The 15,780-nt window shown below is 40.3% G+C and overlaps 1 protein-coding gene across 2 annotated transcripts in view; it reads left to right on the forward strand.

The window, feature by feature from the left end:
* Metap1d (methionyl aminopeptidase type 1D, mitochondrial) overlaps positions 1-15,453 on the forward strand; it is a 78,610-nt gene extending 63,157 nt beyond the window's left edge. For both annotated transcript variants that reach the window (XM_040745564.1, XM_040745563.1), the window contains exons 3-10: positions 51-200; positions 1,637-1,785; positions 2,313-2,355; positions 5,728-5,891; positions 12,757-12,854; positions 14,028-14,075; positions 14,930-15,008; positions 15,111-15,453. In XM_040745564.1, coding sequence (XP_040601498.1) covers positions 51-200; positions 1,637-1,785; positions 2,313-2,355; positions 5,728-5,891; positions 12,757-12,854; positions 14,028-14,075; positions 14,930-15,008; positions 15,111-15,189 — 810 coding nt within the window. In that variant the 3' untranslated portion in view covers positions 15,190-15,453. The remainder of the gene's footprint in view (positions 1-50; positions 201-1,636; positions 1,786-2,312; positions 2,356-5,727; positions 5,892-12,756; positions 12,855-14,027; positions 14,076-14,929; positions 15,009-15,110) is intronic.
* The last annotated feature ends 327 nt before the right edge of the window (positions 15,454-15,780 follow it).

Below are 15,780 nucleotides of genomic sequence, written 5' to 3' on the forward strand. Positions count from 1 at the left end.
ATTGTCATGTGCTGGGTTCTGATCTTCGTTTTCAATCCTTTTTCCTCAAGCACATAAAGAAGCCAGACTATGTGACGACAGGCATTGTGCCCGACTGGGGAGACAGCATAGAAGTTAAGAATGAAGATCAGATCCAAGGGCTTCGGGAGGCTTGTCAGCTGGCCCGGCATATCCTTCTGCTGGCTGGGAAGAGCTTAAAGGTGGTATCTTACCCAAGCCTCAGCATGACCTACACAGGGCTTGTTCTCCCTTTCTCTTTAACTCCTTTGCACTCATCTATTAATAACTTGATTTTTAAAGTAAAGCCTTAAGATGGGAAAAGGGAATTTTACCATTTGGTGTGTTCAAGAAAGGATGTAAACTTCTAAATTCGATTGTAACTGGCAGAACTCTAGAGCTACTCGGCTGACTCAGCCTATCCTGGGTGCTCTGTGGCAGAGGACTTTGACTTGGCTGCCTTGCCTCTGGGCTCTACTTGTATTTCTCCCTTTGCCTCCATGTGTTGAGAGTGTTGGTCCTACCTGTTATCTTTTACTCTGCCTCCTCTTTTCTTCAATGTGCCCTGCAAAGAAAGGGTAGGCTCAATACACAAAGCCACAGTAACATGGTGATTGTGTGTGTGTGTGTGTGTGTGTGTGTGTGTGTGTGTGTTTCTCCTGCTGTGAGAGTCAGTTCTTTCAGAATCACCCAATCACCCAAAACATCCTGTCATCTATAGTTCATAAAAAAAATATAAATGCAGCCTCAAAGTGGGGACTCAATTGTGAATTTACTCACTATGTCACCTGTGTAACTACTCTGTTAATAGCAACATAACAAAGCATAAGGTGAATATAAAGTAACACAGGAAATTATTGAGGGAGTAGTTAGCATCCACTGAATAATTTTACTTTGCTATAGAATTTTATTTGTGGTATGGTTTCATGGAGATAGTCTTCATGTGCTTGTGAAACTCAGTTTCTGGGCTTGGGGTATAGCTAAACAGCAGAACTGCCTAGCATAGGTGAGGCCCCAGGTTCAATCCCCAGCAGTGCGAAGCAGAAACAAAACAAGATCCCTCAATTCCAGCTATCTTTGTTGGAAAATAATTGGGTATTTTCCTGTATGGGAAACATTAAAATATATTTACCTAGGCATGAAAGAAATTGAGCTTATTGAAAATAGAATTTCTATGAAGGGAGTCAGAGACGGGGTTTTAAATGATGGTTCATCACCTCCCTGCCGTTGCTGCCAAGCTCACCCATGCGTTGTGGCAACAAGATAAAAAGGTGTGGGCAGAGCTTCCTCTCCAGCCTCTCTAAGCCAGCGTTCCGATAGCACGCTTCCTTTATCCAGAGCTCTGACCCTTGAGGAAGAGGAAGGAATTGATGAAAGACGTATTGTTGAAATCATCGGGCTAACAGGAGTCGTCATTTAATGACACACTCTATGTCCTAGAAGTACATAACACCGTCACATACCCTCAGAAGAGCATGGTTGAGGATGGTGGCGAGAGCCACGAATAATTACTGTTACACCATGAATTCATCCAGGTGAATTCATACAGCCTTACCTTGGCGGTGCTGTTGCTGTAGACACAGTCAATAAGTACAGGAAATGTCTTCAACTGTCGCTGCACACTTCATTAATATTTCAGGTTGACATGACAACAGAAGAGATAGACGTACTAGTTCATCGGGAAATCATCAGTCATGGTGCATATCCCTCACCTCTGGGCTATGGACGCTTTCCAAAATCTGTTTGTACCTCTGTTAACAACGTGCTCTGTCATGGCATTCCTGACAGGTATTCATTTTTCAATAATGTATTGTTCCTTTGAAACTAAGATCCATAGCACATATTGAAAAATACTGTAGTTCAATTGAAACCTGCCTGCATGTATGCTTCTGAAATTGATTAAGATAAAACAAAAATTTTGAGGCATTTTACTTCTACATGAATATAACACGAAAAATGTTTATATGTTATCTATTTCTTTTAACTTATTCAATTTTTACCATATGGTAATGGAGGCAAATTTTATTGACTGCTATTGTTTTGGCTGTTTACAAACTTTAGGTAATTAGGAAGTATATCTCTTTAAAGAATCATGAAATCTTAAGGCAGCAATATTTGTTTCCTGTGTTTCTTATAAAATGTGTGGTGTGATTAACATAAGACAAAGGTCATATCTGGTTACTCCATCCATTCCTGCTTCACTACAAATTATTGCGGCAGCTCATTGGGTTTCAATAGTAGTTGTTGGGCGTTTATTTTCACATTTCTTTTTATTGAGATCTGTCTATCACCTTTTTTCTCTGTTTATGTTTCAGCCGACCTCTTCAGGATGGAGACATTATCAACATTGATGTCACGGTGAGTAAATCATATAAAAAAATCATCTTTGATCAACTTGAGAATTACTAGTAGCAACAGGAAGGAGAGTGGCTTGAAAATGTGAACTGCGCTCGGGGAGTGCTGTTTACTTCCAGCCCCGGGCACAAGCAGCTGGTTTCCTTTTTTGTCTTTAACTCTGTGTTTATTCCAAGTAAACCCAGGCCTGACTTGAATTTCGGGCTGGAATCAGATGCACTGAGATCAATGTTGGCCTAAGTGAAATGTCAGCCCAATCCTGCTATGTGTCATGTTTTTGAGAAGGTGTAATTGTTATTGATCCACTGTGTAGTTAATGCAGAGCACACCATAGCACTAGACAGCTGCTGAAGCCAGATATGTATGAGATGGGCTAACACTAAGAAAGCCAGCATTTTCCTTCACTCTGCCAAGATTGATCTTCCTCTTCCTGCTGATTTTGAGTGGGGCCTGTCATTATCTTACTCTGTCATTAGGGGCTACATTGGCCTGCGTGTCAGTCTATTTGGACAGCAACTCTTTTGCTAGCAGTGTTCCCTAGATTTATTAAAATCCCTGAAGGTAACGTTGTGTTCCATCTCTGGTGTAGAGAGGCCTGAGCTCAAAGCACACAAGCAGAATGGTTCTTCTGTCTGAATTTAAGTTTTCACCAAACGGTTGATTGCCTTTCTTTTTAAATAACAAGCCTAAGTGATTTAACTTAGGAACTGCAAATTGTACACGCCGTAACCTTTTCTGATTTCCTTAGCCTCTCGCCTTCCTCAAACTTGGATTATTTGTGCTCATTTCATTTCAAATTATCTGTAATAGTGCCTTTTGACTTGTACAAAGGATAAATAAAATCTGTGCATCTATGACTAATTAATAACTTGTAGATAAATAAAATGTGAACATCTGGCAGGGACTCTTGGAGATGGTGCCATTCGAAAAACACATTCTCCATTAGAGAGTAAATACTTTTAATAATAGTTATTTTATATCCAGGCTGAAAGTCGGGTAGCAGTGGGAATACCATGGGAATAGGCACCAGTAGATTGTGTTAGATTTTCCGTTGCTTAAGTTAATTCAGCCTTGTTTCTTCAGAGTAGCCAGTGCAGAGGTACAGCCAAACAATTCCTGCTCATATCACATCCCATGTCATTGTGTCTCAGAATGCTTGAGTGTCACATCACATACCCTGGTAGGGTCTTTCCCACTCAGCCATGTGGGAGGCTTCGTGAAGTGCACCTGAAATAAAGTCTCTCTTGTGACGCATTTTAGGGTCTCACATTTACTACCTCACCTAATCACCCACTAATAAGATACTGCTGCTCGAATGAGATGGGATGTCTCCCATGCTGTTCCCAACATGCCCAGAGAGAGCGCATTTTTCCTTTTTGGGTTTCCTTAAGGCTTTTAATAAAGAATTTCATTTCTGGAGCTTAAATTATTCCAACAATCCTTAAACTCACTTGAAATACTTTCTAGTGCCTAGAAATACAAAGGAGTCTAAGAGACATATTGGTCAGTATCAAAAAATTGTATTTCTTATGAAATATTTTATTAACTGAAGAACTGTATTTCTAGCTCTTGTATTTTTGTTGGAAATAACCCACTGCATTTTATGTCTACTATGTGCCACAAGAAAATGAGTTGCTTTTTCTCTTGAAAGTTAATTTTTTATGACAATGTGGTGTTCATAGTAGTTGCTCACTTAATGCTCGTTAACGAAGGGTGAGAATGGTTTGTGGGGACAAGTTATAGTTATAGTCGATTGCCCCAGTCTTTCAAAAGTGTCTTCTTCCTGTGCAGAGTTCTGAGTTCAATCCCCAGTAACACATACACACATTGTATTCCATATGTATTGAATGCTATTGAAAAGGTAACCGTTTAGAACGTTGATGAAATGTATCAGCAAGTAAAGGCACTCACTCCCAAAACTGACAGCCTGAGTTCAATCCCTGGGACCCACATTATAGAAGGAGAGAATTGATTCCTACAAGTTGTCCTCTGGCCTCTATACACATACCATGGCGTGTATGTACACACACACACACACACACACACACACACACACACTAGATAATTTTAATATATTTTAATTTTAAAGTAATATGAAACAGCAAGTTAAATGATTTTAAGCAATGCATTTTACTTAAGAACACATAGTTACAATTTTTCTTGAGTAATTATGCTTATATTAGCAAATTTTATATTCTTGTATATGACAAGAGCTTACATGTTTCTGTAAAGGAATATAAGTAGGACTAAATTAGAAAACACTACAATCTACCAGATTGATTGGGGTATACTCTGCTAGTAACCCAAACAAGTTGTCTGTGCCTCAGTTTCATGACTTGAGAGCCAGAGGTCTCTATGATGACTTTTTGTCTCCTCATTGTCTAAGAGCTTCTGCAGTGTGTGCCAATGTATAGGAATGGCATTAATTCAAACAGAAAGCCTCAATAAATAGCTTTTGTCATAAGATTCTCTGTATCCTACCTTAGGACAAGGAGAACTAGGAAGATAATTATGATAAATTCATGCAAAATAGTAAATACCATGTTAAGTCCAAGGATCAAGAGTCAACTAGTCTCCTCTGCCTTCTACATGTATTCTAGTGTTTGCTAATCATTGATTTTTCATGATGAACCTGATGTCATTCAAGATCACATGGAGCTCCTGAGTCACTGAAGACTGATAAATTATCTTTCTGTGGTTTTACTGCTAAGCTTGCTTTGATATATTCTAATTCTTTAAAAATCCACACGAGTGTTTCCTGTTACCATCATACTTTCTGGAACATTTATTTCAGATGTTGTTTCTAGACGGAGAATTTTTCCACCATATTTCATTACTGTATCGAACCACTTCAATTCTTAGCATGAAATTCTCCTGCCCACCATTATAGTGCTGACATGTCTATCTTATTCCTCATTGTCATTATGTATCATTTCTAAGTATAGAGCTGGTAAATAAAAGAGCATGTAAATCCTCATGACACCAAGGACATGTTTTACTATGCTAAATACTTAATTTTCTAAACCTACTGTGGTAATTGCAGGTCAATGTATTTGGTAACTAATTTCTCCAAGCATAGTTTTGCCTTCTCAGAAATAAAATGAGGGATCAAAATGCTACAATAGTATTATTAATCACAAAGCTGAAGTAACCGAGCTGATCATTTGTTCGTTTTTTAGATTTTGCAGGCTCCTCACATGGTTTTAGCTTTTAAATTTGAAAATGGTTTTAGTCTATCTTTTTGTTCTTTAATATGTGAACTGGAGATTAACTCTGAGAAGGTAATGAATTTACTAAATACATAAACAGTATATATACTTTAGGAGAACAGGATTCCAGACAAGGACATGCCTTAAATGTTGTGCCTGTGTTTAGGTCTATTACAATGGCTACCATGGAGACACTTCTGAAACCTTTTTGGTGGGCAATGTGGATGAATGTGGTAAAAAGTTAGTAGATGTTGCCAGGAGGTGTAGAGATGAAGCGATTGCAGCTTGCAGAGCTGGGGCCCCCTTCTCTGTAATTGGAAACACAATCAGGTAAGCCTTGCACTGACAAGTAAAAGGAGGGTTGGTGAATGGTACAAAGGTTATTGGTGGCTTGGTATAAAGTTGATGACATGTTTTATGATTCACGGCCATCATGTCAGTCTGATATCAGTATATGAACTGCCGGGCTGCAATGTTGTTCCCTGGGCTGAAAAAAAAATGGTTTAAAAAAAGTGAATTTTATCAGGATCAGCAAGGAAACTTATTGAAGTAGTGAGCAATGTTAATATGGCTGCTTTTGTTTTAGCTTGACATGTTGGTCTGTGATGTCCCTTTACTCCAATGTGGAAGAAGACACCTAAGAAAGGGGCTGGTGGTCTCAGCCCTTGGATAGTGAGAAAGGAGAAAAACTCCATTTTATAAGGAGTGAGGGAAGCATTTCGGTGATGCCAAGACCAGAAGTGTGAGCTCAAAGCAGCCTGACTTTTTAAGTTAGCAGATTAAGAAGCAGCCTGCAAGGCCGCTTTGCATCCCTTTTTGTCTGGGTCATTTTCCCTATGAAACATTGTTTACTTTCCCCAGAGTTTTCCCTGTGCTTTTTGCTTTTTGAGTGTAAGTGTATTTTCTGAACTCAAGACTTTTCTTTGTAATCTGTTTCCCACTTTCAGATCTTTTTTTTTTTCCCTTGAATGTTTTGGAGTAGACAAGAAGACTATGTGTTTTCGTTTAAAAGTAACGCATTTTGTTACAGATGCTCGGCCAGTCCCCTTTAGAGCGCTATTCTCATTAATTGAGCCCCTGCCTCTGAGCACTCCCGTTTGCCCAAAGGCTGGGAAGCTCAGTCACCTTGAAAAGGCGCTGCCTTTCTCTCTGAGCACGCCTTCAAATACTTTAAGAAAAAAGGCAGTAAAATATCAGTTAAATGTATTTATGGCTTTAAAAATATTGTAACAGTGTCTGAATCAAACTTTAGTAAAATCTCTTTGGGTTATATCTGAGAAGCTTTTATTGAAGACTTTGAACAAAATTGTGTTTTTGACAGTTTTAAATTATAGGCTAACTAGCCTGGGAAAAAAGGATAGTGTCTCTCTGTTCTTTCATAGGAAATGTTGAATCAGACCCCTACTGGGAAAAGAAATTTAATGCATATCTCACTATCTTACTGTCCATGAATATAATAGAAATGAATTCAAAATGCAGTTTTATTTTTGCAAATGGGATGGGTCGATAGATGCACCTCATATTTCTGAACACCTAGGGTTCAACAAATTTACTGGTGGCGCTCTTGCATTTTAACAAAATTTATTCTTCAGTAGAAGGGGGCAGAGAACACTGGATTCTTATTCAGGCAATTCTGTGGAGCTCTGCATTCATGGCTGTGTCTAAAGGGCATGTCAGCCTTTGATTCTCTCTGAGAGGTAATTATCCTTTTCCTGTCACGGAACAACAAATGATAGCTAACTACAGAGGCACATTTGCAGTAGTCACATTCATCAACTGCAGAAAAAAATTCAATTTAATTGTGCAACACAGCTGCACATGGGCTTTTGAGCATTTCTGTTGTTCTCCTTGTCTCACTATTCCTCCCTCCAGATCTATTTTTTAAACTTTTTTTCTGGTTATTTTTTCCCCTTTTTGTCTCTTCTTCCATTTTTACTCTCTGTACTTTCTTGTTAAAGTAATTTTCCTTTGTGGCTCTCATTCTTTTTTCCCCATTGAAGGCTATGAATGTAGAAAATTATCACAATTACTCATATAATTGAGCCTCTTTGTAGCAAGTGCAACTCCAGTAGCCTTTCTCCATCATGAAAATGGTTTCATTATAGGGTTTTTCATATTCTCTGACACCATCTACACAGAGGGACAGGCGTGCAGATGAGATGTACTAGGAACAGGCTAGATCAGTAAGGTCACAGTAGGAATAATTAGCTCTGCTATGGAAAGAGCATCCAGGCCTTTTACTGCTACATAAATGTACTGTCCGTGGCTTTTAGTCACAAAAAAAACTTACTAACAAATGGAACTCCCGCCTACTACTTTGAAAAAAAGATTTGTATCAACACTACAATTTTCCATCATTAAGACTAATAACACAGAGCCTAGTATACATCAAGGGGAATAAAAAGAAAAATCTCACATTCAAGTGGTGGCTGGGCGCTGACCTTTGTTCCCTTTTTTTGTATACGACTTAACTCTTTACAAAAAAGAGCCACACGCCACACCAACATGCAGGTGAACTCCAGCTAGTCCTTGCAAAGCACAGCATTCAGTCGGAAAATCTGATAAATCTCCATGCAGGATAATGCATTTCATTACATATTCACTACATTAATTCCAGCTACATAAAAAAAGCAACAGCAGAAGAAGAGTGGAATTCAAAGTGACATTGGATTTTAGCTATCTGGATGCGAAGGTCAGTTTGGGCAGAGTATGAATTTGCATGAACAGGCTCCTTTGAAAACCAGATCAGCCCCAACAACTGCACACAGAAAACTATGTGGAAAATAACAGACAATGAACTTTTTACTCTTACCCTAATGCACTTCATTATTTAGATAGTTTATGTCTGCCATTGGCGAGGAAACTGGACCCGATTCTGACAAATGTTTGTCCTGATGTGTTAAAGCAGTATTTTCTGCACATCTATTGTTTGCCTTTTTTATTCAGGAAGGATATTTAGAGAGTCAATAAACAAATGAGATCCACCTTTGAGCCAAAAAGTACTTGAAATCTTTACAGACCAAAGGCTTATAAGTGTCTTTTTTTTTTTAACTTAGTCTCCTTTAAGATAGTCAGTCACCATCTGCCATAACCTCCCTCTGCTTTGAACACTGAGAACATCCAGGCAACCTGCACTCCTTATATGCTACCCCAAACCTTGAGGTCACTACAAGAAAACTTGAAATCATGCTCAGAAACCTAAAGAATAGGAGGGTGTCTCTAAGGAAATGTCAGTTAAAATGATTTCACAAAGACGATTTTCTCTGTGCCCTTTGGCTTCATGAGTGACTCCCAGTGATCTCCAGGCCACGGTGCTATTATACCCACTCTCTAACCACATTGGCTTTACAATAATCTCTGTATTACCCTTATGTGTGAGAAGAAAATGAATATGCTGCTACATGCATCACTAATCTATGACAGTTCACTCCAAAATAATTTAAACTTATAGTTGGAGATGTCATGATGAAACTATCAATAGATGGTTTTTAATGTTTAATTCATAAGTATATGTTTTAATATTAATTTAGAACAATACAAAGCAGATTTTTAAAAAATAATCTCTTTCTATTAGATTATGCACATTTAAACAATAAGTGGCTCAGGCAAAATAAGTCATTTTAATGTCATCTGTGATGGATTTTCCTTGACAGCTACTGTAAATTACAATTACACTGCGTCTCTCTGCACATGAAAGTAAGCATTGCAATAAATTATCTTTTATTTCAATCCATCATGTCTGCTTTTCAGAAACAGAGAACCTCAAATAAAAGTTCAGCTCTATTGTAAGAAAAATACAGTAATTTGTGATCCAGTTTGAAACAAAAAATAAAATGTCCCAATCTATTGGAAAACAGTTGTTGGCTTTCAAAAATATGACTAATTGTACTTAAACATTCCTGTCATTAGAGGGAATCCCTGGCTTTGTGCATTTCCTCCATTTAGAGGCTACTGTTTGGGCTGAAAACCTACAGAGATTAAAGTGAAATTCCGTAACTCATCAAATCAGTGGCCTTTTGAGAGCCTTCTCTGTTCAGAGATGTGGCCCTCTGGAGCCGTGTTCAAAGAAAATGGTGATGAAGCGTCCCCACGTGCAAACTTACTTCTTTCAGAGCCTGTACTTAAACACGGCACTCCTCTGCCCTCTTGGGGAATGCAGTTTTAGTCACATAAGTTACTTGAAATGTGTTAAGAAATTGTGTTTATTTAGACGAGACGTGGGTAGAGTCTAACTGCTTCATGAAAGGGAATTAAACTGAAGAGAAAGAAAGGTCAGAGGGACCCTCAAAGGACACCCCTCCTCCACCTATGGACTGTAACTGAAAAGTGGGAGAAATCTGCCTTTACTGCTCTCCCCAGGGCTCCCTCTGAAGTCCAGTCACAACGGTGCGGGCCTCTTGACCAGGCATTGTCCTGTCTTAAAGAGTTTTAGCTAGAGAAAATCAGAGCAAAGACCTAACACCGGACGAGTTGTTTTCAGTAGATTTCAACAAGAAGGAAAAAAAAAAAAGGTTTCATCTTGAACTGTTCAGAGCAAGAAACCCCTTGTGCTGAGAGACATCTGTGGGTCTGCAGCGGGCTGCCTGCCCCTCCAGACCCCCCTCCAGACTGCCCCCCAACATTGCTGTAAAGAGGTAGATACACACCCCACCATACACACCCCACCTTCCCATGCCGTGTCAGGGTGACTGGCATCTGCTTTCCCACTAAGGAGTGGAATTTGGTTTGCTTAGTGCTTTGGATTGTCTTTACAAAATCAGATTTAAGTCCCACAGCCAGAAGAGCCTGCTCTCACCACGTGTTCCGAAAAATAGTTGAAATCGCATGTTTTCAAACAGCAATTGGGAACATTAATGGAATTTTATCTCATGTAAGTGTATGTTGAAAACTACATGTTCAAAAGGGAAATACTCTGAACAGAAGTGCATTTTTAGCTTCTGGGAACCAAACGTGTCCATCCAGGGAACTGAGGGAAACTTGTCCAGTTCTTTCCATTCCCGCATCTGTGACATTCTCTAGCCTCTGCATAAGCGACGCAGATTCTGGGATACTCTAGCTGGAAGTTCCTTCAGGACCCAGAGAGCAAATCGTGGCAGGAGAAGGCACTAAAATATCTTTAGTTACCTCATAGTCAGACAGCCGCTTTTATGAAGAGGAATGAGAAGTGTGAAGGGGGAAACCCCTAGGGGTTTTTAGAGTGGCCTTTCTTCTCCTCTCATTGGAAATTAAAATGAAGATCACCATTGTAACACACATTTAAGATGGAACTGTGAAGCCTGCCTATCAGTAGGATCATTAAAGGAAAAAAAATAAAAACTAGTATTCTTTTAAAGACAATATTAGACTGCTGTATACTGAATGCTTTTCAAATTATTGATGGTGGTTGGGACTGAACTGACAACGTACAGGTGTTGGGAGAACTTATTTTTATATAAACAAACAAACTAATAACCTCAGCTATAACCCTCTATTACACTCCATCCTCCGTTTTATTCAGAAATTGCATGGAAGTAGGAGAAGCCCCTTCGGAAAGATGTTATACCTCTTGGCCAGAGCACAAGGATCTACAATACAGCCTGGATCCTATAGCACAACCTTGGAGATGAAGACTTTGGCTTATTCCTCTCCTTGGCACTTGCATAGCTTATCCATTTCTGCCCTACTGGTTATACCAAAATTAAATTCCCATGAGATGCTGCCTCCACTATGCTGGTTACAGGGACATCCTTGTCTAAGTGAAGATTCTTACAAATCTGGGGGTGCGTTTCAATGCTCTTAAAAATTAAACTAGGTGTGGCAGCACATGCCTGTAGTCCCAGTACTGGAGATACATAGGTAGGAGAGTGGCAAGTTCAAAAACTGGCAAACAAACTGAGACTGTTCAAAAAAGAAGGCGGGGAGGGTGGGTAGATATGATGGCTTATAAAGATGTTAGCCAGAAAGGTGTGTGAAGCTAAACTAGAATATTCTAGCAATGAGTTTGAAGCTGGGTGTGGTAGGGCACGCCCATAATCCAGCACTCAGGAGGCAGAGTCAGATCTCTGGGAGTTCCAGGTCAGCCTGGTTTACAGATGGAGTTCCAGGACAGCCAGGGCTACACAGAGAAAACCTGTCTCAAAAAAACCAACGCTTCCCACCGCCCCCCCCAAAAAAAAGAAAGAAAAGAAATGAGTTTGAGAGCTAAAAATTGTTTGACTTTCTTAGGAATTGTAGTCATGGTTACATAAATACCTGCCCATTTCTATGGGTAAGATTGTCAGCATTATGCCCTTTGCCCACATGAAAGTATATATCATTGGTGGTATACATGTTTTTTATTAGTCTGGCATCCTCAAAATAACCATATACACCTGGCCTCAATAACAAACCTTTCCATCCTTGCAGGTAAAGATTTCAGCTTTGGATTCTATGTGCTATATTCCATTGATAAGGGATAGATAGAACCCAAAATGTCTGCATCTGTTATTAGGATCAATATTAACTCTTTTTAAGTACCATTGTGATAAAAACATTTTATGAACTTTGTTAATGATGATTATTAAGGGGAATCTTAAAATGATCACCAATTTTGAAAGAAAATGGTCAAAACAGACAGTCTTTTGTATCTGTTTACAAATTAGATGAGAGTACAGGAAATCATAAAAGTAGTAAGTCATTCTTGGAGATTATAATTTTCTTTGTTTAATACCTGAGTTAGTAGTAACTGTTTATAACGCCATGAAAACCAGGTAAGATATTTGTGACCATGTTATAGGTGTGTGTGTGTGGTGTGTGTGTGTGTATAACTTCCTTATGTATATCAGTCTACATTTATGTGTATGCGTGTTTACTTGTTGCCTAAAAATAACCTTTGTTAAATGTACTCAAATGAGTCTCATATGTATACCTTCTTTCTTCGTATATTCAAAAGGAGTTATTGACAAGCATCAGTCAACTAAAATTGTTCCAGAATAAAGGAAACATTAATGCTATCATCAGACTTGAAATAGAACTATTTTTTATTAATTAAATCTTTCCATTTATTTTACATCCCGACCAGTTTCCCTTCCTCCTCTCTTCCCATCCCCCTACCTTCCCTCTGCCTCCCCCATCCACAGAACTGATTTTTTTCCTCAGAGACTAAGTGATTTTATTTTTAATCTTAATATGCATTAAAACATTTAATTAAATTAGATGTCTTTTGGTCTCTTTAAAGCCGCATAACTCAACAGAATGGTTTGCAAGTCTGTCCACATTTTGTGGGACATGGGATAGGATCATACTTTCATGGGCATCCAGAAATTTGGCATCATGGTAAGAGTTATTTTGGAAGCTACTTATTGAATGACATCAGTTTTTTTCTTTTGCTTTGAATTCACATTGTCACTCCTACCCCACCTCACTGATACGGGTTATCTACTTAATTTTAACCAGGATGTTACTGTGCTATTGGGTCACAGGTCAGCACGTTTGCCCAGTGAGGTTTATTTTGGTTTTGGCCTTCTCCTGAAGGATGCATGGCTGGCAGGCCTGGGGGATGTTTGTCTAGAAAAAGTCACTGCACTGCTGTCCCAGCAGCATGCACACAGGACTGTTTTCTGTTTTTCTTCTCTACCCCCTTCTAACCGCTGACTGTTGTGGTTAAACTTCATTACATCCTACACAGCGTTGACAGCTGATGTATTTAGCAGCATGTACTCTTTAGTGTTTTCTGGATTATGCCCACCCTTGTGTTCCTTCCCCAAAATCCAGTTTTTCCTTGTCTGGGTGTGCACCCTACAGAGAGAAGGCAGCAACCAGGAGGGGTGGGAGGACTTGGGTTAAGGTAGGAAGCAGCTGCATTGAGGAGCCCCAAGGGGGTGCACATTCGAATGAGGGCTAAGAGAAAGTTAGTCCTGCGTATGGCTCTGTGTGCTCGAGATAGGACAAGTCCCTGAAAGAAATAACTGTAAACCTCCCTAGAGCATCCATGGAGACCCAGCAGAACAGTGCCCCTTTAAGCCAAAGAGCCCCACCTGAGGCAGCTCAGAAGCGGCCCCTGTCAGTGTGGAAAGAGCCTGCGCTCAGTGCATGCAATTGTTCAAGAATGGAGCCCCTTCCTCCTGCTCCATCCTACATGACAGGTGCTGCCCTTTGGCATCTCGGGGAGACCAGGAGACCTAGCATCAGGTGGCACTGGGGAATAGCAGACACAAGGAAGAGAAGGAGCACCCTAGCTGCCCATTCCAGGCCTTGCCAAACTGCTAGAGTGGGTGGGGTCTGAGAACACAGATACCACATAGAGTGAGACTCCCCTACCTCCTGCAAGCCCTGTGTTTAACCTTGTGGGCTTAGCCAGGTATCCAGAACCCCCTACCCGTTCCAAAAGCACAATGGCCACATGTTGTAAAGCAGCCCAATTACCCACACACACACACACACACATACGCGCGCGCGCGAATCTCTCCTTGGTTCCTTTTCTCATACCTCCCTGTGTTTACTTTGCAGCAAATGACAATGACCTGCCCATGGAGGAAGGCATGGCTTTCACTATAGGTAAATGCTGGACTCCTCTTTGGAGAGCTGGGGCCCCTGGACAGAAACTGGCCTTTGCCTAGACTTGAAGTCCTGCAAAGGACTAATGAAGCTAATCAGCATAATGAAATAATTTGGATGCATAGTAAATGTGATTAAATAATATCCTCTAGCCCCGTCTTCCTAAATCAGATACTTACCGACACATTTAGGAGACTGCAGCCATCCAACCTCTAATTCTGTTATCGGCATAATGTGCTGTTTGTTTTTTTGTTTTGTTTTTTATTAACACCCAGTAACTAGAGCCGATTAAGTCCCTTGCTCTCTGTCAGCAAGTGGCATGTGCTCTGTGGTAGCCCATTCCTGGCTGATAGCATGATTGGTGTCACCACCAAATTCCAATCACCTAGGGCTACCAAGGCCTCCTAGTTCTGACCGTAGGGCTTAATGGAGAAGCAATTAGGGCAAAATAAGAAAATTGTTATTTGCTGATTAATGAACATTTTGAGCGTGTTTTAAAAATTCAAATATTTTTAAAAACTGACTGATATTTATAAGAGGGACTGGTGTTTGGGTGGTTATTATCCACAGGGTCCTAATTAAGGCTTGATTAAAATGCCCTTCTTTCTCTAAAAAATTATGAACCAGGCAACTTCATACATTTTTTAATGCTGCTGCATTTCCTCTTCCTACTGTTTAGTTTGTAGTATACTATGTAAGCAACATCAATTATCAGCCCTTGCAAGATGACAACAGGAACTGTGGGTGAAACACTCAGGGGGAGGGAGAGCCCCCTTATAATCTCTCAATCTCTCTCTCCCCTCTCATTATAAATTGAAACGATATCCACTATAGTAAATATTTCTCTCCTACAGAGCCAATCATCACTGAGGGATCCCCAGAATTTAGAGTCTTGGAGGACAAGTGGACGGTGGTCTCCCTAGACAACCAAAGGTGCTTGCCCTGTTATGTTTGAGTTGCTGGGGAAGGGAGGCGGCACACCAGAGCCTAGAGTCCCCATGCACACAGGTCCTGACCGCCCCCTGTGTGTTTCAGGTCTGCGCAGTTTGAGCACACAGTCCTCATCACTTCAAGAGGCGTGGAGATCCTAACCAGATTGCCTCAAGAAGCCTGAGAAGCAGCCAGCAAGGCCACCAAGACCCAGTGCCTGTTTTCTTAAGGAGCCCTTTGAGGACTGAGGAACCAACCACAGGCCACATAGGAGTCTTCAGTGTCTCAGAGAAAAATACATCGAGGACAGGGCTTTGGGGACCCTGGAGAACCATCTTCCTGGGCAGGTGGTTTGCCCTTTCTGTGATTCTCATTCTAATTTCCCTGAAATCCATTTCAGATTCTACCCAAGTTAAAAAATGAAACAAAAACCAAAAAAACTCTTAAACCCATTGTGTTCTCACTTTACATGTGACGGTTTCCAAGGGAAGGGGGCAGGTGATTAGTTTTGGAATCTTCAAACTTTTAACATGCACACAGAAAGAAAAACAGAACCTGTTCACTGAAAACGTTGCTTTAATCTGCTTTTTCCCCTTGGGGGTCTTAAATTGGCTGAGTCTGAGGGCCCCTCCAGAGGCAGTGCCTGCTTCACCCCCTGCCCGGTTTCCCCTTCATCAAGCTTTGGCCAGGAAGCATTGCCTACAAATGTTTTCTTGGCTGTGGACCATAGTTTAGCCTTTCTGAAGATCTTGGCAGTCCAGACAAGACCTTGCAG

Source organism: Mesocricetus auratus, unplaced genomic scaffold, assembly GCF_017639785.1.
Source record: "Mesocricetus auratus isolate SY011 unplaced genomic scaffold, BCM_Maur_2.0 Super-Scaffold_100004, whole genome shotgun sequence".
NCBI classification, from domain to species: Eukaryota; Metazoa; Chordata; class Mammalia; order Rodentia; family Cricetidae; genus Mesocricetus; species Mesocricetus auratus.